This window comes from Toxorhynchites rutilus, chromosome 2, assembly GCF_029784135.1.
Source record: "Toxorhynchites rutilus septentrionalis strain SRP chromosome 2, ASM2978413v1, whole genome shotgun sequence".
Classification (NCBI taxonomy): domain Eukaryota; kingdom Metazoa; phylum Arthropoda; class Insecta; order Diptera; family Culicidae; genus Toxorhynchites; species Toxorhynchites rutilus.
The window spans coordinates 153,735,756-153,759,809 of NC_073745.1; the positions used below are offsets into that span (position 1 = coordinate 153,735,756).

Below are 24,054 nucleotides of genomic sequence, written 5' to 3' on the forward strand. Positions count from 1 at the left end.
ATATCGAATAAGTCGGTTCAAGTACAAGAATTTCATGTCACACTTTCAACAGGCATAATGCACTGGATGGATGGTTTGGAAGAACGAACAAATTCTCAAACAAACAAGAAAAAGTTTAACAGAACACGTGTACGCCTTGTTAGCGAATGCCTAATAACAATGAGATTTATATTCTGCGAAGGTGTTGCAAATCACTAATTTCTTCATAAAACGATGTTTCTATGCATAATCTTTCGAAAAAACACAAAAAAAACTTATTGTTTGTTCCCATTATATCAAAAAACCATATCAAGTTCAATTGTCCCATGTTGATATTCTAGGCATAACAGTCCCACCATGAATTTTTAAACTCGTAATCAAGCTTAATTGATTCAGTGAGGGGATCTCATCATATTTCATTAAACAATAGTATAGTGCTTATAAAAATCCGGTGTATTGCTAAATTGAAATATTTAATGCTTTTGGTAGACAAATATGCGAGAAAACTTTGATTGCGTTTTTCTCAGTTGCTGATTTAGAACATGGGACAACTATGCGTAGAACGGCAGCTTAGGGGGTCAAAATTTCCCCCATTTCCCCTATATGAAAAAGATTATATTTGATGAACTTTAGTTAGTTCGTTAGTTAGTTTCGTTCTTGATATATGAAATGTTTGTCATCGTATTACATTACATTTATAGTCATGGATTTCACATTTTCTGACCAATGGTGTACAATGGTGTATAAAGATTTCACGCTGAAATATATTGTTTCCGTATTTGTACTCCATGTTTAGTCCATCATTGCCTTACCCGCGATTTTCGTTATTCGCGGTGACCCTGCCAGAGTATTTCATGCATAATCGAGGTTCTTCTATACTGTGTCAGAAAATCACCAGTCTTATGCTTCGTTTTGTTCGTTTTAACGTATAGAGTAGTGCGGGCAAAGGTGCGCACCTAACTGTTGTCGTCCAATATTGCCATTCTACGCATAGTTGTCTCATGTTACTTTTTGAGATTTTCACTTTTCTTCATAAAACGTTGTTTTTGTGCATAATCTTACGGAAAAACGCAAATAAACATATAGTTTATTCCCAACTTTTGAGAAAACAACATCAAGCTCAATTGTCCCATGTTGATATACTATTCATAACTGTCCCATCATGTATTTTTTGTAGATCCATATCGAATAAGTCGGTTCAAGTACAACAATTTCATGTCACACTTTCAGCAGGCCTAATGTACTCTTTTCTGGTTTGGAAGAACGAACTAATTCTCAAATAAATAAGAAAAAGTTTAACAGGAGACTAACGGTATATAATTTCATTTTTGTCATATAAACCTGATGCAGACTAAGACGCATCAGTTGCTCCGTTGTTGAGTTAAATCGTGAGAACGGACACCAAATCATTTTTATTAATATATATCAAGTTTATAAATACATAGTAACCTTCACTTGATTTATTTGAAACTCATCGTTGAAAAAAAAAACAATATTTATCTGAAGTTCATTGTGAAAACATAAACATAAACGAAACATAACCATTATTGAATTGAATTCATGCTGGAGGTTGTTGACTTCCGCAAAATCAAACGCTAGACGACGTAAATCTTTGAGAGTCATACCATAGAAAGCTTTGTGCAGTGCTGCCCTAGGTGCTCGCTGGCACATCCCAGCAGAAGTAGAAATGTCAATAAAAGAAGAGACTTCGATACTCCCTTCCGAAGCCTCTGTCGGGCCATTTGAGCATTTCTGGAGTGCATTTCTTCAAATCAATTTTCTTCTGGTGCTGGTCCCGTTAAAAATTTGATTGAAAACATTTTATAATTTTTGAAGGGAGTAAATAATTTATTGTATTATCCGCGCAAGTGTAGGCCGCTTATTAATTTCGAAACAAATGTAACTATAGCAGAAAATATAGCATCATTGGCAGGAAGATACTGTTTCGTGATGAAGAGGATAAAATGCACAAATAAAAGCACATGTTTTTAAGCTTTTTAGAAAGTTTGTATGTATGGAGCAGACTTCTCATTCTCTCATACTGAATGTCAGTTTGGAATTATACAAAAACCTAGAGGTGGGTTATATTCATGGTTGCCACATTTAATTCTGTAAAATTTTCTGTAACTGTATATCTGCATTCTTAGCGAAAAAATCTGTATAAAAATATGTACCAAAAAATTAAGGAAAAAAATGAAAATGAAGGTTTATTTCCATTTTGAATTCATTTTTCTTATCCATGGGTTGTTGAAGTCGTATCAATGCAAACAAAATAAATTATAAAAAGGTTTTCTTGTAATCTTCCGAATTGTATGATGTTTATACATGGTTTTGTTGAACTTTGAACTTTCAAATTTTTCGTCGATTTCATCCTTGTAGCTCTTCCTTGAGTCGATACATAGTACTTCGCTTTCAAAATAGAGTAATCGTGGGGTGCCAACCGATTTCCGAACTTTGTTTTGTTGGAATTGTAAAGCGAAAATATTCGCTCAACACACGCTATGAATGATATCAGAAAGGGTCTTACAAACAACCTTAACAAAGGATACAAAAAATTCTCATCACGACTCTTGACATCCAACATATTGGACCAAGTTATATCTGAGTCACTCAATTTTTTTTCCAATGAAATTCGTCTTCCAAAATATATATTTTTATCAAGGCTCATATGGCGTTAGCCTCACGGGGCCGGGAGTTCAATACTTTGACAATTTTTCTTATTATCTATGTTAGTAATATGTAACCGATTACTCGCGGTTGGCTCGAGGTTAGTATTACAAGTGTTTTCGTAATTCGGATGTTGCTGTCTCCAATGCTCTGTAGGTGTGCCCGACACGGGATACTTCCTATTGGGATGCAGCTGACCCTTAATCAGCAACGCCCCCCTAGTCTGTACCTCATATGCGTCTTTCTCGACTCGAGGAGAAATTCGTCTTGAGTAGACTGAATTCGTTATCCAAACTTTGTCTATTACCTGCTTCAATGAACTGAGGAAATTGGCGCATCAAATCATTAAGGTTTGGTAGCTTGACGAAATTTTGAGGGTTTATTAAGGTCGCAGCTTTGATAACCGGATCGCTGAAATCAAATCGCTTTGAAATCTGCTTCACGAGTTCAATATAGAAGTCACAACAAATCGAATTGAAGGTCAGCTCCCTATACTTTTTCAACTTCTTCTTCTCGATATCAACGTAAACATCCTCAGACTTCTTCAGGAAGTCTTCGAAATCCTTCACATCAAGGTCAGTATCAGCGAATCATTGCACGTAGCTCTCAAAACATAAGTTACCCAACATGATCAACAATAACCTACTTGTCTCATTATAAACTTCGCAAAATTGAGAACTTCCTGATTGAAAATTACAATTGACTTTATTGATGAGCGGTATGCAATGTTCAGGAACAGCATAATCGGTTTATTCAAAGGATCGTTTAAATGAATTAATCTCCAAAGAAAGCCATCTCGTTGCGTTGCGTTCAATTTTTTTATAAATCAAGGTATCTACCTGTGTATGCGCTGTAATAAATTCAATATTTAAAACTGAATTTTAAAAATCTGTAAATTCTCTATTTTTCCTGAAAATCTGTAATTCTGTATACATAGATTCTGTATCTGAAATTTGGCCAAATATCTGTAAAATACAGAATATTCTGTATATGTGGCAACCCTGGTTATATCTGAGATACAATCACAAACTTGACGTTGGATTACCATAGCCTTAGTAATCATTCGTTTGAAGTTACATATCAATCAATTTTCAATGAATGAACATTCTGAAAAAAATCTGAAAAGTCCAAGGAAGCATTAAGCTTCTTTCGTGCATGTTCAGCGGATACATTTTAAGATGAAAAAGTTGGAACTTCCGTTCAACACGGTAGCAAAATAGAAACGAGTTTGGCCCGAGTGGACATAACTGACTCATGGAACAATCAGGATTGATGTATTTTTTTTTTTTATTAAATCGTTTATTTTTACAGGCTCAGTTACATAAGTTTAAAGGAGCCAAACTCCTGACTGTATTGTTACAAGTATATATAAACATTTTTCCTTAATTCTAATGTTAATGGTGTAGAAAACCGATTACTCGCGGTCTACTCGAGTTTAGAAGGGTGACATATTTTCTTCAGGAAAAGAAAGGGATAAAAGGATATGTTAACAATGTTCACTCTCACATTCACACTCACATTCATTACACTCAACTCTTAAGCCTATCTTATATATAATATGTATTTACATTTCACCTTATTCTATTGTTAATGAGAAGGGATTTGATTTCTCGCGAAGGAAAAGGAAAAGGAGAATATAAGGATATAAGGACAATCAGACACGAAGATCGATAACTTTTAGGAAGACATATATTTGGGACATGTAATCAAGGTCTAAACCAGCCAACACATCTCTCACCGGCACATTGGGCTGCCTTCCTCTAGCCCGAAGAGAGTTTTCTATATTCGATCTGGCAACAAGATACTCCTCGCACGACCAAACAACGTGTTCGATGTCGTGGTAACCTTGGCCACAGGCACAGATATTGCTGTCGGCGAGATCAAAACGAAAGAGTTGCGCGTTTAACGAACAGTGATTGGACATGAGTCGGGAGAAGGTGCGAATAAAGTCCCGACTCAAGTCCAGACTTTTGAACCATGGTTTGAGGCTAACCTTAGGGATAATTGAGTGGAGCCACCGGCCCAATTCATCTTCGTTCCATTTGTGTTGCCAGTTAACAATGGTTTTTTACGAACTAAAGAATAAAATTCATTGAAGGCGATTTGACGCTGATAAATTTCGCCTTCAATTGCACCTACCTTTGCTAATGAGTCAGCCCTCTCATTACCCGGAATTGAGCAATGTGAAGGGACCCAGACAAAGGTAATGACATAACAGCGTCTGGTTAAAGCACTCAAAATTTCTCGTATTCTCTCAAGGAAGTACGGCGAGTGCTTTTCCGGCCTCACTGAACGGATAGATTCGACAGAGCTAAGACTATCCGTTACAATGTAATAGTGTTCAACAGGTCGTGAGGCGACGCTGTCCAGCGCCCAATGTATTGCTGCCAATTCAGCAATATACACTGAGCAAGGATTCTGAAGACTGTGGGCGGTGCTAAAAAATTCGTTGAACACTCCAAATCCTGTGGACTCATTCATAGAGGACCCATCAGTAAAGTACATATTATCACAATTGATACGCCCATACTTTGCATTGAAGATCGTAGGAACGATCCCCGATCGACGATAATCTGGAATTCCATGGATTTTCTCCTTCATGAACAGATCAAAATGTACAGCGGAATTGATGTAGTCAGGAAAACAAACACGGTTGGGAATATACGAAGAAGGATCAATCTGCATGGAGATGAATTCATGATATGAAGTCATGAATCCAGAATGAAAATTTAGCCCGATCAGCTGCTCAAAATTTCCGATCACCAATGGATTCATAACCTTACACCGGATGAGGAACCGAAGAGATAATAAATTGAAGCGATCTTTTAGTGGGAGTACGCCTGCCAAAACCTCGAGACTCATGGTATGCGTTGAGGGCATACATCCCAACGCAATACGGAGACAAAGATACTGAATTCGCTCGAGTTTAATGAGATGTGTTTTGGCAGCTGATTGAAAACAGAAACTGCCAAACTCCATCACTGAGAGAATAGTTGTTCGATACAACATAATAAGATCTTCGGGATGGGCTCCCCACCAGGTGCTGGTAATTGTACGGAGAAAGTTTATTCTTTGTTGGCATTTTTTACTCAGATACCTAATATGGGCCCCCAAGTACATTTGGAGTCGAACCAGACCCCAAGATACTTGAATGACATAGCATGAGTGATCGGTTTACCCAAAAGTTGAAGCTTTGGTTTTACTGGTCTATGCTTCTTAGAAAAAACCACCATCTCTGTTTTCTCCGTGGAGAATTCGATCCCTAGCCCAATGGCCCAGGTTGAAAAATTGTTCAAAGTATCTTGTAAGGGTCCTTGCAGGTCGGATTCGTTTGATCCTACAGACACCACTCCATCATCTGCAAGTTGTCTTAGGTTGCAATTTTGTGTAAGGCAATTGTCGATTTCGCTTACATAGAAGTTGTACAAAAGGGGGCTTAAACATGAGCCCTGGGGGACTCCCATGTAGGAGATCCGACTTACTGTCGAATCCCCATGAGAAAAATTCAAATGTTTTTTTTTATCCCATTTATTTATTTATTTGGCTCATTAGCATTTTAGCTGTAACAGAGCCGGGTTTTAATCGTGTACATGTACGTATGTTTATGTTTCTATAAAAAAAAATTACACAGTAGTTAGTAGTAGCTATTTAGGCGTTAAGTTTTCTGTTGCATTACATTATGGTTAATTACACAGTAGTAGCAGCCATTTCGGCGCAAGGGTATTCTTTCTGTTCTTCCATTGTTCAGCAGACCGGACAGCGGAGACAGTTGATATTGATCATTGTTGGGTTATTTATAGAACAGCAGCCCGATGTTTCTTGCAGAGCAGAGCAGTTGTATGGATGAATCGATCTAATTTCGACCGTGGATCGATCTCCATCGCTGATGATGGTTGCGTGGACGTAGTTATTCTATAACAACACAAAGATGGTCAATTGAGGGTCCTGAGTTTGAACTCACGACCGATCGCTTAGTAAGCGAACGCGTAACCATGTGGCTACGAAGACCCCCTAATTCAAATGTTTCTCACAAAGCAAGTTATGTAACATATTATTCAATAGAGGCGGTAGACCCCGAGAGTGTAATTTGTCTGACAAAACCTCTATTGAAACAGAATCAAAGGCCCCCTTTATGTCCAAGAATACTGAAGCCATTTGTTTTTTTTCGGCGTAAGCCATTTGAATTTCTGAAGAAAGCAACGCAAGACAATCATTCGTCCCCTTGCCCCTGCGGAACCCATATTGTTTATCTGAGAGTAGGCCATTCGTTTCAACCCATCGATCAAGGCGAAACAAGATCATTTTCTCCAACAATTTCCGTATACAAGACAGCATTGCTATTGGGCGGTACGAATTGAAGTCGGACGCGGGTTTTCCGGGTTTTTGAATAGCTATAACTCGTACTTGTCTCCAATCATCTGGAACAATATTATGCTCCAGAAACCGATTGAATAAATTCAATAAGCGATGTTTCGCCACATCAGGGAGGTGTTTCAACAAGTTGAACTTAATTCTATCCGTTCCTGGAGCCGAATTGTTACAAGAAAGTAGAGCAAGAGAGAATTCTACCATCGAAAACTCGGAATCAAGATCGCACCTATCTTGTGGTATATCTCGAACAATTTTTTGCACAGGAGCGGAATCGGGACAAACCTTCTGTGCAAAATTAAAAATCCATCGATGTGAATATTCTTCGCTTTCATTCGATGAAGAGCGATTTCTCATGTTTTTAGCCACTTTCCATATTTTTTTCATTGACGTTTCTCGTGACAAACCTCCCACGAAATTTCGCCAATAAGCACGTTTTTTCCCTTTGATCAAGTTTTTAAATTGATTTTCAAGGTCCAAATACGATTGAAAATTTTCAATGGTTCCACGTTTCCGAAAAGCTTTGAATGCGTTCGATTTATCCTGATAAAGCTTGGAACATTGGCTATCCCACCATGGATTGGGAGGCCTTCGACGAATAGTGGAGCCTGGGATGGGTTTCGTTTGAGCGCGAACCGCGCTGTCATAGATCAAACGAGAAATGAAGTTATACTCCTCCAATGGAGGCAAACCATCTCTGGAATTGATGGCTAGAGCAATCGCGTCCGAATATTTTTTCCAGTCAATGTGTCTTGTGAGGTCATATGCCATGTTTATAGATTCAGAAGAATTCGACCCAATGGTGATGGAAATATTGATTGGCAAGTGATCACTACCGTTGGGGTCCTGGATTACATTCCACTTGAAATCTAACGATAGTGAATTCGAGCAAAGCGAGAGGTCAAGAGCACTTGGTTTAGCAGGAGGTTTAGGAACACGTGTTGTTTCCCCAGTATTCAAAACGGTCATATTGAAGTTGTTACAAAGGTCATATATCAACGATGAACGATTGTCGTCGTACTGTTCCCCCCAGGCAGTCCCGTGAGAGTTGAAGTCTCCCAAGATCAATCGTGGCTCAGGAAGAAGTGAGCACATGTCAACAAGTTGCTTGCGGCTAACCGCAGCTTTCGGAGGCCATTACAAGCTGACAATACAGAGGTCTTTTCCTCTGATGTTTGCATGACAAGCAACAGCTTCAATCCCTCCAATAGGTGGAAGGTCAATTCGAAAAAATGAGTGGCACTTATTGATCCCCAATAGCACCCCTCCGTATCTGTCATCACGATCCAAGCGTATAATATTGAAATCATGGAAAGAGAGATCATCTCGCGAAGAAAGCCAAGTTTCGGACAGAGCAAAAACATCACAATTGAACTTATGAATTAAAAATTTGAATGTATCCAATTTAGGGATAAGACTACGACAATTCCACTGTAAAACAGTGATATCTCCGACCTCTCTATTTAAATTAGACATCAAGAGAGATAATCATTGCAAGGAGGGGCCATGTTTGCATCAATTGTTGCAAAATTGTCTTTAATACTGGAAGCATTGAGATGACAATGGTTCTGATGGAGTCGGAAACATTAAAACACTTGAAGATTTGATCCAAAAGGTCAGACAACTTTATAAATCCCGATTGGGAAGTTGAACTGGACGGAAAAATAGGGACAGTTGGGGTTTTTGATGTCCCCTCAAGTGCTGGGTCGTTCGAAGGTGAACTATTGCCACGGAAGCCAGGAGGAACCTGATTTTGCTTGTCCGCTGCACTCGATTTTTTAGGCAAGCTAACAGGGGTTGTCACCGGAGGGACTTGTCCTTGAACTTTGGGAGTGGTCACATTTTTGCGCTGGGGATTCCCTTGGAAAATGAACGGTGTGCCCCCGTTAGCTGTGTCCGCTTCTATTTCGTCAACGGGCAACGTGGCGAAGGCATTTTGTGTGTTGATTGGTTGTTGTTCTTGAGCCGGTGGAGAAGCGCCCTTCAAAATTTCCGCAAAAGTGCGCTTCGAGCGTTCCTTCAAAGAGCGCTTCTGTTTATCCCAGCGACTCTTATAAGTTTCACAAGCTGAGAGCTCATGTGGGGATCCCCCGCAATATGGACATTTATGCTCAGTCGCACTGCAGGATTTCCCCTCATGTTGCTCTCCGCAAGTGGCACAGCGCTCCTTGTTGGCGCAATAGTCTGCTGTATGACCAACTGACTTGCATTTGTTGCAAGTCATGGGCTTTGGCACGAAGAGTCGCACTGGAAGCCTTAATTTATCCACCATAACGTAGTCAGGGAGGGCGGAACCAGCAAAAGTTACTCGAAACGAGTCGGACGGCGTGAACTTTTTTTCTTCCCCATTCTGGGAAACTTTTCCTAGTTGATGGCAGTCCAAAATTTTAATTTGTTTCAAAGGGAGCTGTTTAAATCTGCCATCTCCCTTTTTATTATTTCGCTCGCCAGACCCGTTTCCGTAATCACCCCCGAAATCTCTACGTTATGGCAGGGCACATAGGCGCGATATTCTATAACAAACCTATTGTCGACAACAATATCGTTAGCGTGCTTCCGATTAGCCACGACAACACGCAGTTTGTTCGGTCTAACCTTGGAAATTTCAACCACGGAAGAGTAATATCTTGCCAGATCTTTCAAAATTTGGATGACATTGAGGGATTTTCCCTTTTGTTTGGGCCGGAAGAAAACAATCCATGGGCCAGATCCAGGTGCATCTTCTGGATAGACCTTGACACGGGGAGTGGAAGCAACTGTGGGGGAGGACGAGGTCGATTGTTGAGCGGGAGCGGGATCAGTAGGGCTGGGCGGCAAGTTCGTGAGTTGAGCGGAAGCGGGAGATTGGGGGGGGGGAAGAGGAAAGGTTTGCAAATTTTTTTGAGGGGAGCTTGTTCAGGTGGATTAACTTTTCCTCTAAAGAGATATCTTCCGAGGGGGGAACGCGTTTAAGCGATTTTCCAGCTCCCGTAGGGGGGTAGACAGTGGATGCAATCTCCATGTCAACGGTTCCTCCTTCATATGCCATTTAAAGTGGCAGATGTACTTTTTCACTTATCTTTTCAATTTTTTGTTTATTTTTTCTTAACCTAATAACCTTAACCTAATGAAATTAATAATCGTCATCAGCACTAGTGTAATGCCTGATCCGCTTAATTCGTCGGAACTTCGTAGAGCAGAAAACTTCTTATGTCGTTTGGCGCAAGCCGAAATGTTTGCGGAGGAAATTTCCAACCTTACAAGTGGGGAACGAGTCGCGAAAAATTCGCCACTCAAATGGTTGAACCCATTCATCGATCGAGACAACATCCTTCGTGTCGGTGGCCGGTTAAGCAACGCTCCACTGACAACCGAAACCAAACATCCACTCGTCCTCTCTGCTAAGCATCCGCTCTCTGCTTTGTTGGCTAGTCATTATCATTTGAAGCTACTGCATGCAGGTCCACAACTCATGCTCGCTACTCTCCGCCAGAAGTATTGGATTCTGGGCGGAAGAAACTTGGTTAAATCCGTCTTTCACCATTGCCACACTTGCTTCAAAAGCAAGCCCACACTAGTTCAACAAAGCACAGCCGATTTGCCAGCATCGAGAGTCTCGCCAACCAGACCATTCTCTGTTTGCGGAGTGGACTACTGCGGTCCATTTTTTATAAAGTCACCTGTGAAAAAGCGCGGTCCCACCAAGGCCTATGTGGCCATTTTTGTCTGCTTCTCCACCAAGGCAGTTCACATAGAGTTGGTGAGTGACCTGTCCACCCCAGCGTTTCTAGCTGCACTTCGCCGCTTAGTTGCTCGTAGAGGAAAAATATCAGAATTGAATTCTGACAACGCCACGGCATTTAAGGGCGCATCGAATGCACTACATCGCATCTATCGCATGCTGAAGGTCGACGAGGATGAACGGAGACTCATATTCGACTGGTGTGCCGACAACGAAATTCGTTGGAAATTTATTCCGCCCCGCGCACCGCATTTCGGCGGTCTCTGGGAGGCCGCGGTAAAATCGGCGAAACTACATATGCTGAAGACTATAGGAAATGTCAACATATCGTACGAGAACATGCTGACACTATTGGCACAAGTTGAGATGTGTCTCAACTCTCGTCCTCTCACCCCGATGCCGCAGGATCCGTCCGATCTGGAGGTCCTTACACCAGGACACTTTCTGATCGGCGAGAATATGCAATCCGTTCCAGAGGTAGACCTAACGAGGACTGCTGAAAACCGTTTGGATCACTGGGAATTAACCCAGAAGAGGTTCCAAGTCATCTGGTCGCGGTGGTATCCAGAGTATCTTCAGCAGCTGCAGTCACGTGCTACAAAAGGATGTAATCCACCTGTCCGCATCGAAGAAGGACGAATAGTCATCATCAAGGAGGACAATGTTCCCTCAGCTAAATGGCCTCTTGGAAAAATCACCAAGCTTCATCCCGGAAAGGATGGTGTAGTCCGGGTGGTCACCCTGAGGACTGCATCAGCCAAGGAAGTCGTTCGCGCTGTATCCAAGATTGCTCTCCTTCCGGTACTCTCCCAGTCATCGAGCATCGAATAACTACGATCCAGGTAGAGCAACCCAAATGGGAGAACTTGCTCGAAGCGCACCTGCACATAGCACAGGTAATTGCGGTTCCAAATTCTCTAATTTTATCGTTCGATCTACCTGGTCTTTTTTCTCTCTATTCTCGGTTGACGTGTGACAACTTCTCCAAACATCATTCCTGGCAAGACTACCACACCAACTGTCCATCGCATCGCAATCATGGATTTGGAACTAGCCTGGAATATGATCGTAGTTGAATCACCTGGCATGATTCAAGGTGGCCGGAATGATCAGAATCTAAATAAAATAAAAGTTAAAAATAATTGTCACACTCTCACATAACACTCACGCGACGGTATGACAAAATCGTCGTCCGTGGTCACTGACCACTGTCCGAGAACAATTCCCCAAAAATGCTTTGCCGAAAAACAATAGGCACAAGAAACTATAAATTACGCATGTAATCCACATGCACTCTCTCTTTCGCCAATAAATCATCATACGATATACAAGTGTTTAATTCATTCGGTGTGATCTCACAAAGTATTATTCTATTCGTTTCGTCGTCTCAGTCGGCTGTTAAGCTCACGCGTTTCATCCGGTGACAAAGATCCGTTTCCGCTCAAGTGACGCACGTACAATTGTACATTTCGGTGCGTTTCTGGTGCTGCATATTGCAGTGAAGAAAGTCCTTCGAAACCGGACTACAGTGTTCGCTTTTAATTTCGTACACTTATTTTGCACCCAGTGCGGATCCAATGGTTTCCAACTCGAATCGCGTGTCAATCGTTCAGTTCAGCTGAACAGGTGTATCGCAACACAGCACGATGATGGCGTCGATCACGAGAGGCGACAAATTCACCAGCACACAGCGCCCGCGGTGCAGGCCTTCTTCTTCCCGCTTGTTGTGATTGCTTCGATACAATCCACTCGCAATATAGGGAATCCCGTTAGGATGCGATGATCACTTCACCAGCCACGAGAATAACGGTATCACTTCCTTGCTCAATAACGATATATATATGCGTCCGGCGGCTTCGAACTTAGGAAGGCGAATGAGGGATTGATGTAGATTTTGGTGTTTGTGAGATATATCCAAAATTCCGGAGTCCATAGAAGCTTCCGATGTGTTTGGTAACGTTAGTGTACAAACCAGCATGATCCTTCCCTGTGCAAAACAACGGTCCAACAAAATATCTGGTGTAGGAATCGATTCATGTTTGAAAATATCCAGCGCGGATTATATCTTCTTCCCCCTCTTCCTGCCACTAGGCATAGCATTGTGGTTCCCTCACCAATCCATTTTCTATTTCTCCCATTCCGCTCATTCCGCTCATTCATTTCCATATTCATTTGATATGGTGAAATATTATCTATCGTAATCGTAATGCGTTACGAATTATTATCCAAACATCTTTTTGTTACTTTAGGCTTAATTAAGATCGGTAGCAAAAGCGAAACGGAAATGTTCAGTGGGAACGCAGTTCTTTTGCTGGGAGCGAGAATATGCTCCATTCACAGCCCAATCAAGACTAAGTGAATTTCAGAGCTGGCACCCGCTTATATACAGATTTTTGTGATTTCAATAGTGTAGCGGCGCGTCGAGCAGTCTTGGGCTTTTGATATACAACGTGAAATAATATACAACTAAAACACGGCCGTCCTCTTAACGTGTAACTTCCGACTCTTTATTTTTTGCACTTGATTCTACAAGCTTATTCTATGCCTGCAAATTTCTGGTGAGGCGCTTGGAGTTACCCTGCTATGTCTGCCGATAAATAAGTATGCGCCGTGTAATCAAAAAATGTCCCGTGTGTACTGAACTGTCACGAGCCGAGTGAGAACTTGAGATTTGTTTCACTCGCATAGATAACAAAATTGAGGTAATAACAAATAACAAATAACAAAATTGAGGTCACATATAGACTCGGCAACAACATAGGTTTAATAAAAATGCAACTAGAGAAGTTCGACAACGATTTCACTTTTGGAACTTGACGACAAAGCGCAAGTGTGCTTGAATGAAATATAAAGAATGGTTTGGCGAGGCATTATCTGCATCAATATATGAAGGATTAGGGCCGCTTCATCAGCTTGCCTTCAAAGCAATTTTATAGCCGTCGAAACAAGTTTTTGGATCCATTAGTAACAAGCGTATAACTCGAAGACATTTTATATTTCGAATGAAGTTATTAAAGGGTGTGTCACATCAAATTGCATCATGGAAAAAAGCTGTAGAAATTTAATTTTTAGGAATTATATCTTCAGCTTTCGTTTATAATCAGATAAGAGTGTATAGATCACGTTGGCCATGTTTCACTGTCAATTTTTCGTAAATTTGGAAAAATGTCGTCTAACGAAAAAGAGCGTCGTGAATTATCCTGCGCACTCATTTCGAGAATCCGGAGTTGTCACATCGGGACATCGGTAAGATGCTGGGAATCGTCCAATCCACGGTCAGCAGAGTACTAAAACGATACTTCGAGAACCTAACCATCGACCGGAAGGTGAAGAACGGCAAAAATGGATGCTCCGTCAGTGAAAAAGATCACAAGCGCGTAGTTAAGCAGTTTAGACGCGATCCGAGAAGTTCGGTCCGGGATGTCGCCAATAAGCTGAATTTGTCAAGTTCATTCGTCCAGCGGACCAAGAAGCGGGAGGGCCTGCGTACATACAAGGTTCAGAAGGCTCCTAACCGCGACGAAAGGCAAAACATGGTGAGGAAGACGCGAGCCCGGAAGCTGTACACCGAAATGCTGACGAAGCCGTATTGCCTGGTAATGGACGACGAAACCTACGTCAAAGCGGACTTTCGTCAGCTGCCGGGCCTGTTGTTCTTCTCCGCAGAGGACAAATTCAGCGTTCCGGAGGAGATTCGCAAGCAGAAACTATCCAAGTTTGCCAAAAAGTACATGGTGTGGCAAGCGATCTGCTCTTGCGGAAAGCGGAGCGCCCCCTTGGTGATGACCGGCACGGTAAACGGGCAGGTTTACCTTAAGGAGTGCCTACAGAAGCGCTTACTACCACTATTGAAGCAGCACGAGGGCCCGACCATCTTCTGGCTGGATCTCGCTTCGTGCCACTATTCAAAGGACGTGTTGGAGTGGTACGAAGCCAACGGGGTCACCTTCGTGCCGAAGGAAATGAACCCGCCCAACACGCCGGAGCTTCGCCCAATAGAGAAATATTGGGCGATTATGAAGCAGGCCCTCCCGAAGAACCCAAAAGTTGTCAAATCGGTGGCAGACTTCAAGAGAAAATGGATTTCTGTTCAAAAAAAAACTACAACCAGACGTTGTACAGAACCTTATGGACGGGGTACAGAGGAAGGTGCGAGCATACGGGCTTGGGCTCGAAGTATGAATAAAAAGAAAATGCCAAAAGTTGTTTAATAGTTTTTATTTTACTGTCTAAAATTTTCAAAAGGATCGATCTACTGGGCGAATTTCTACAGCGTTTTTTCCGTGATGCAATTTGATGTGACACACCCTTTACTATACCATTTCGTTCAGGCAATAATGAAGTTTCAATGCTCAAAATCTTGTTCCTCCAATGTAACGCTCTCGCTTCCGAAACTTTGAACTTACACTCAAGTATAGAAATGAAAGACGCAGTCCTATATTGAGAAAAAAAACAAACGATGCCAAGAAGGGATTGTACCAAGGCCGGCTGGCTGAGTCGTCGGGCTACTATTCCCAACCATGCTCTCCTCATAACCACTGGTGCCGTCTTGCAAATGTATGAACATATTCCTCCGCATTATAACATTATAAATTGGATCTTTTAAGTATTACGACCTTCACGGATCATTACGACGAGATTAAATCGTGGTTTGTTCACAACTGACAGAGCGGAAACAGCAAGTTTGCATCGAAATTTTCCAATTTTCCTGCCATAAAAATTACTTGTAGTGAATATGTTGGTTGTGAAATAAAAAATAACTAATGTATCGTAAGCATCGTTTACACACGTAAATGTTTAACGATCTACACATATCGTCGATAGAGTGAAATTGGGTCAAAAATGGAGAAAGTTACTACAGGGTGGGCCATTTAAAGTGGAAGCATCTGGCAACCCCATAACTTTTGACAGAGATGTCAGATTAACAAATGTCATACCGCGTTGGAAGCGTCATTTCAGTACAATTTTAACAATGGAACAATACACACCTAAACAACGCGCTGAAATTGTTCAGCTGTACATTCAAAATAACTTCTCAATTGTGGTTACTAAACGTGCGTGGAAAAATAAAAATAAAGTTAAAACATCGCCTGGAGACAACACTATACGTCGATTATATGCCAAATTTATATCGTCTGGTAGTGTTGGTAATGCCAGTCATCTGTCCAGACAACGACCAAGACGTTTCGACGAGAATATTGATGCCGTTCGAGCCAGTGTTGCAGAGACTCCATCGACATCAGGTCGCCATCGTTCGCAAGAGTTAGGCATCGCTCGAACCACTCTCCGACGCATAATTCGTGTTGATTCCAACAGGACGGCGCTACATGCCATACAGCGGCTGCCACGACCAAATTATTGCGCGAAATGTTCCCCGGAAGATTAATATCGAAAAACGGCGATTATTACTGGCCACCGAGATCACCTGATTTGACGCCTCCTGACTTTTTTTTATGGGGATATTTAAAATCCAAGGTATACACTGGTAAACCAAGGACCCTGGCTGCGCTGAAAGACAATATCCGACAAGAAATTGCTGCCATATCGGCCGAAACATTGGGAAAGTGATGGAAAATGCCGAAAAAAGGGCACATTTTGCGGTCAAGGCCAGAGGCGGTCATTTACGAGATATCATAATCAAAAAGTAGTTAGAACAAATCTCCTTGGACCAAAATAAATGAATTTAAAAAAAAAAAATTTTAAATTACACTTCTTTACTTTGCTATTGCAAAAACAAATCCTTCCACTTTAAATGGCCCACCCTGTATTAGTAATATCTTGACAAATATTTTTGAAAGCTGTGAGCCGTTTAATAGGAGACATATTTCCACAACTTCCAATGCATAGTACTTAATTGTAGTACATATAGTTACTATTTAATAATTCATCAAAGTTTGATGTGTAAATAGCCATCAAATAACACCTCAGAATAAATGTCATGCCCAGTATTATACAGAACTACTAAAATTGTAAATATTGGATAGAATTATTCTTTAAAGTCTTGCCAGATGATTCATTACTGATTTTGAACATCAAATTTTTCTTTCCATTCGAATTTCAATATTTTCGAAATAATCTCTTATTTTCACTGAGTGGGAGTGAGAATGCGTCAAGCACAAAATTGAATTCCATGCCAAACCGACAGAGTGATTGTCAGATTTTCAATATTAGACCCGTATTTTTTAATTTTTTCAATAGGGTAACCATTTCAATTTTAGGGTGGTCCGAAAAATCAACTTTTCCCCTTTTTTTCTAAAACTGACCTTTTTCAATAATTCATAACTTTTGAACTACTGGACCGATTTAGATGATCGATGTAATAAATTAAAACCAATGAGCTAGTTTTGTTTAAAAAACACTTGAAAAAAAAACAAATTTTGTTTTCGTAATTATTGATTGTATTTGTTTTTTCAGAGCTTACATGGTTTCGGAACTAAGGTCACCATATTTTTTATATCTTTTGTTGAAAACTGAGGCTTTTTTACATAACACATCCGAACATCAGATAGGTGTTTTTTTTCGTTTTCGAGTGATTTTGCAAAGTTAACATGTTTTCAGTTTTCGTTCAATATTCCTATGCGACTGGACAACATATATGCGACTAGAATCCAATTTTTCTGCATATGAGGTATTTCATGTGGTTTCAAATTGGTATATCGATCATCTGAATCGGCCCGGTAGTTCAAAAGTTTTGGAAAAAATGGAAATTATCATCCTAATGATAAAAAATACGGGTCTAATGTTTTGCGATAAAGAACAAAACTACCACTTTTCACGAAAATATGAGAACCACTATACCGGTTTGACATGGAATGGCTGTTTATGAACATTTCCATCGCAATTCTGGCAAGCATGTATGACATGAAGAATTCCAATTATTCATTATGTTTACTCAAAAAGTCTTCCAGCACGCCAGCAACACATATGGTTTTAGCCGAATTGAGGTTATTGGTGCGATGTGGATGAAAGTGCGATGAAGCGATATTAGTCACATATGTCATTTAACAACGTAAATCAATTCGTTCTCTTCGAAAAACCAAAAAAGACGGAACGATCCCGGTCGATGCCTACCAAGTTTTTTGAGCATAATATCATGAACATTGGTCGATGTATATAGAGAAGAGATAGGTTTGTACTCGCTTGTCTTTGTGTGTTTGTGTAAACTGGAATATGTTTCCCTAACACGGACTTTTGAACTGAGGAGCATCGCATCGCATCGCATCGCATCGCATCGCATCGCATCGCATCGCATCGCATCGCATCGCATCGCATCGCATCGCATCGCATCGTATCGCATCGCATCGCATCGCATCGCATCGCATCGCATCGCATCGCATCGCATCGCATCGCATCGCATCGCATCGCATCGCATCGCATCGCATCGCATCGCATCGCATCGCATCGCATCGCATCGCATCGCATCGCATCGCATCGCATCGCATCGCATCGCATCGCATCGCATCGCATCGCATCGCATCGCATCGCATCGCATCGCATCGCATCGCATCGCATCGCATCGCATCGCATCGCATCGCATCGCATCGCATCGCATCGCATCGCATCGCATCGCATCGCATCGCATCGCATCGCATCGCATCGCATCGCATCGCATCGCATCGCATCGCATCGCATCGCATCGCATCGCATCGCATCGCATCGCATCGCATCGCATCGCATCGCATCGCATCGCATCGCATCGCATCGCATCGCATCGCATCGCATCGCATCGCATCGCATCGCATCGCATCGCATCGCATCGCATCGCATCGCATCGCATCGCATCGCATCGCATCGCATCGCATCGCATCGCATCGCATCGCATCGCATCGCATCGCATCGCATCGCATCGCATCGCATCGCATCGCATCGCATCGCATCGCATCGCATCGCATCGCATCGCATCGCATCGCATCGCATCGCATCGCATCGCATCGCATCGCATCGCATCGCATCGCATCGCATCGCATCGCATCGCATCGCATCGCATCGCATCGCATCGCATCGCATCGCATCGCATCGCATCGCATCGCATCGCATCGCATCGCATCGCATCGCATCGCATCGCATCGCATCGCATCGCATCGCATCGCATCGCATCGCATCGCATCGCATCGCATCGCATCGCATCGCATCGCATCGCATCGCATCGCATCGCATCGCATCGCATCGCATCGCATCGCATCGCATCGCATCGCATCGCATCGCATCGCATCGCATCGCATCGCATCGCATCGCATCGCATCGCATCGCATCGCATCGCATCGCATCGCATCGCATCGCATCGCATTTCAGATACTCTCTAGATACGAATGAACTTTGAAGTTAAAAGCCTCTTTGTGTAGAGTGGAATTCTTTTTACCTCGAACGGACTGTTTTTTTGACGTGACGTGAAACTTGGAAACATTTCCATTTCCCCATACATTTGTTCTGTCCATTTGTGCGCTTTCCCGAACAAAGCTGTCAGTATCGGGCAACTTATGTTGCCGCTAGAATAGAAACAACGAAGGGGGATAGCGAAAAGTAAATAAGCTTTCGGTAGCGTATATGTATTGCATCTCCTCAGAGGGAAATTCTCAGAATCTTTCTGTGCCTGAAACAACAAAGGTCGCTTATTTTGCTCGTTTTATGTTTTATGTTTCCCCTCGAGCTGTGAACGCTAGCGAAAATTTCACACATGTGAATAGCACACCTTCGATACTTTTAGTTGCCATTCGTATTTGCTCTCGTGCGCATCGGCTCTGTTCTGATACAACGAGCTCCTAGCTTTGTTGACGGTTTTGACCGAGAGTCGAGAAACGATTTTTCTTGAACAGTCATTCTCGCGATGTTTCATTTTTTTCGCTGTAACTTAGAAGCGTGTTTGATGCCGGAATTTTTTACTAAAGAGTTATGAATTTCGCCGTATTCGCAAATAATATCCGAAATGATAAACCAACAAATTTCAAAAAAAAGTTTAGTCCTACGTCTCGGATTCAACCCCTCAATTTTTTTTTGCACTCCGGAATATGTTAACCTAACACGGACTACAAAAGCGGGTACGAACTAAGCGGGGCCTAAATGGCTACTGTGTAGTGTACAACAAAATTATCGTAAGATATAAAACTATACATGAATAAATTCAGCTCTGTTACAGCTGAATTGCTAAATGAGCCTAATAAAATAACCAGATGGAACAAAAAACAGAAAAATACAATGGAAGTTTGACAATTCTTCCGTTCACATATTTTGAAAGTCTAAGATATCATACCAAACGTGAAAAGACGGTCATTAAATTTACTTGCAACGAAGAACATAATCTATCACAATGCACGAATTGTCCTTACATGATATTTGTTCCAACTCTCCACTTACAAAGCAAATAAGGTTTAATTCAAGTTAATTCGAAAATTGTTTCATTCAATCAATACAAACAAATGATTACTAAGCCAATGGTAGTCCCATGTCAAACTTGCAGTTATATCATAAATATAACCCTACTGGTGAAGTTTTGTATTTCTCGCACAAAAACAGGTCTATTAGTTCTCGATGTATCCAACAGGTACCAAGCCGAAAGGATTATGGAAGTTGGAAAACTTATAATACTGTTCGTTTCAAGAATGAAACTGACCTGGAAAGAGAGAGAGAGAGAAGGAGAGAGATAGAGAGAGAGAGAGAAAGCCTCCACTGATCAATAAAGTAAGAGGTTAACAAAAAAATTAGAGGGAAAAGTCGTGAGCACTGATCTCGCAAAGTGACGTAAGCGCCAAAATTGACATTTTTTCCAAACAACTGCGAAGTTTTACAAAAATGTGAAAAAATTACTCTATGAAAACTTGGAAACGGAGTGGCGTAAGCGTCATTTCCACTGTGATTAGCGTAAGCGCAATTTCCCCTATGATGTGACGTAAGGTCAAGTTGATTGTGATGCGATGTGATTATTTATTTGATCTAATGACATAGGATGAACAGCAAAGACAGAAAATTTGCCTTCTTTCTTTTTTTTTATCCCATTTATTTATTTAAGGTTCATTAGCATTTTAGATGTAACAGAGCCGAATTTTAATCGTGTACATGTCACATGGTTATCATATCTATAATTAGCACATTACACAGTTGTCATTCGCCAGTATTCCTTCTATACCATTGCATATGGTACATCTACACAGTAGCCATTTAGGCGTAAGAGTTTGCTATCTGTTCTTCCATTATCCAGTTAGACCGGACAGCGGAGACAGTTTATTGATCATTGTTGAGTTATTTATAGAACAGCAGCCCGATGTTTCTTGCAGAGCAGAGCAGTTGTATGGATGAATCGATCTTATTTCGACCGTGGATCGATCTCCATCGCTGATGATTGTTGCGTGGACGTAGCTATTCTGTAACAACACAAAGATGGTCAATGAGGGCCCTGAGTTTTGAACTCACGATCGAACGCGCAACCAATGTGGCTACGGAGACCCCCCTGCCTTCTTTCTTGTAAGAAACCATTTTCCCGAAAAGCTCGCCATGTCAATTTTTTTAATCAAAACAGTCCTTCCTCATGCAGTGCTACATTTATAATATAAATGTTGTTTTAGAACTACAAATCATGTACTTAGAAGCTCTATTTAAAAATCTCGTCGAATATTTAAATTCATAAAATCAAACTCAGCTTAAAGGAATAATTTATCCTAGATTGAAGTGTTGCTTTCATATATTGCACATAAAGATTGTAACTAAATAGTTAGAACTCATTAATGTAATTGTTGATTATAAGGACTTATCAATAATGTATACTATCTTCAGACATCAAGGGACAAAGCTTCTTGATGATGTTTACTTTTCTCACCTGCTCAATTTCTCTTTCGGATGAATTGAAGCTGGGTGTTTATTGAAGGGTAAAAGTCGGATTTGGTGACTCTGCACTCTTCTAAATTCTCTATCGAAACGCATCTTATAACAGAACTCAAAACATTCTCTGCTTTACATCGGATAATTTCGGCGGCATTATCTTATTCATCACGGATCAATTGTATTCTGGATTGAAAAAAAAAGGTGCTGTCCATGATTGTCACTATCGGGCTCTCAACTACGTTAGCCTGCTCGACGCATGCTACACAGTCGAAAAATATGTAGAACTCTTCTCCCTGATGCTTCCTCATGCACTCAACGGCGGCTTTTTGGAGAAAATAATTGGAAACATGTTTTTCCATCAAAGTGTACACATTTTGTACAGATCAGATTTTCGTAATGTACGCGTTTGTTGGTTATACATGCAATTTTAAGAAAAACCTCGCACTGAAAATTCTTCCCTCTGGCACTTACGTCACTTTGCGAGAATACGCCAGTACAACCAAGCGACTTTAACCAACTGCCATAGGGAAGAGCTACCACACTTGTAGTAGCTGGATCTTTTGAAGGACTTGTCACCACGCTGGGTAGCTCTACAGGAACTGGGAAAGCCGTACTCAACTGCCCCCACGGTTGGGTAGCTCAAAGAGAACAGGAACTGGCCGGACACAAATGCCACCACCATTGGGTAGCTCCACTGGAACTGGGAGTGTCAGAATCGATTGCCACCACTATTGAGAACACATTTGTTACCTTTCACTCGGACGGTTTATGCACAATAGAATTGAAAACCCCATTATCATCATAAGGAAGCATTTTTGCCATGTGAACACATCGTAACTCCGTGTTTTGAGTGGTGATGGTGTAGTGTCCTATTCGCTTCTACTACTCTACACCCTGCCGTTGTTTGAGGTGAAAACGCAAGAGAAACTGTACACAGTGTTTGGACATCATGTGCAGCATTGGGATCAAACAACCTATCCAAACGCACTACGAATACAAACATGTCACACAAACACAAACAAATCATGTTTGTGTGCAAACACAAAACTGCGAAAACATCGTGAACATGATCATCTCATACGCAGCGTTTGATGTGCAACACGGAGGACTGGCTTCCAGTTTGCTGATCGGGTTTGTTTCGTAATTTGTTTTGACAGCAATGTGTCTTCGACAGGCACGTGTGAAGAAATGCCACGTGTGTACAAAGGAATCGGAAAATACGCAAACAAAATAAATTTTAACTGGAAAAGTCAGAACGTGTCGATTTTACCCTGATTTTCTCTACAATGAATAAATGGACGACATAGGGGGAATTCGTGTCATACTATCTAGGAGCTGCCAAACAGTTTTAACCAACCAAAAACATTTGCAGCAGGTTGGAAGAGTTTGGATTCAGAGACACGACCGCATTGTTGACGTTGGACAACGAAATTATTTCATAGTTCATACTAGGATGTTATTTTGAAATGAATCAGAATTTTATAGCCATCAACTCTTTAGTAGAATTTTTGGTTGCCCTGAAAACATCCGAAGTAGTGCTTGGTTTTATTACGTGGGAAACCAAAGCCAATGATCAAAGTCAAATCTGAGATAAAAATCGATTGGGTTGGTATGCAAATCTTCAAAATGAAAACGTGTCTTACGTCTTCAATAAAAATGTAAAAAACGGACCGCACAACACTGGTAAAATTCCGAAAGAATAACACATATCTAGAAAAGGCGGGAAACACATTCTAAACCTTCAAAATTCAACTTGCAGAGAGTCCAGCAATCAGGATGTTTTTGTAAGATTGCTTATGACATCCGACCCTCTGATAAGCAGCTCGCGACAACGAAAATCTAAAAAGATCCAATTGCTATCAACTGCAATAAAACTACTGCAACATAACTCAAATTTGAGCTCTGATAGTGAGATAGAATCAGAAATTGATTTATAAATTAACATAATGCAAATAAATATCAATAGTAGATAAAGTATTAAGAAAACAGAATAAAATATTGAGTAAATTGCGCTGTAAAAATTGGTACAAAAAGTGATGTTCCCGAGAGTTCCCGAGTTCGAAAGGTTATCTGCCGCATACTCCAAACTCTGACGAACAAAATGACGTTGAGTATTGATGTACAGACGTGCACGTTTTTGAATAACTAAATGAATAAAAGTGACACATTTTTGCTTTGTAACCACTGTACATCGAAATGGTGTCATTTAACACTAATAGTGTTTTCAGCAAAGTTATGTATTTTCATGTTATCTAAAACTTTGTGGAAAATGTTGAGTTGATATAATGCAATTTAGGTATAACTTAAGTAAAAAAACTAGTTTTGAGATAGTCTCCCCAGAAAAATAGTTATATCTCTGAAGAAATGATAGATAGATATAAAGTAAGACGAGAAAAAATTTTTTGACGGTCTTTTTTCAGAACGTCCCACTGTGCGAAGAGGCGACGAACGTGTTAATTGGAAAGTCTGGGTAAAAAAAACCACGTTGATTGGAAAATCCGCGTAAA

At 41.0% G+C, this 24,054-nt stretch overlaps 1 protein-coding gene across 1 annotated transcript; it reads left to right on the forward strand.

Annotated features, from left to right (window-relative positions):
* Window positions 1-10,153: 10,153 nt before the first annotated feature.
* LOC129766250 (uncharacterized) lies at window positions 10,154-11,566 on the forward strand. Its single transcript, XM_055766765.1, has one exon. It carries the CDS (start codon window positions 10,154-10,156, stop codon window positions 11,564-11,566), a length of 1,413 nt encoding a protein of 470 aa, XP_055622740.1.
* The last annotated feature ends 12,488 nt before the right edge of the window (window positions 11,567-24,054 follow it).

Excerpts from the sequence above, each read along its gene's own strand:
- LOC129766250 (XM_055766765.1), top strand. The coding sequence starts at position 10,154 with ATGCCTGATCCGCTTAATTCGTCGGAACTTCGTAGAGCAGAAAACTTC.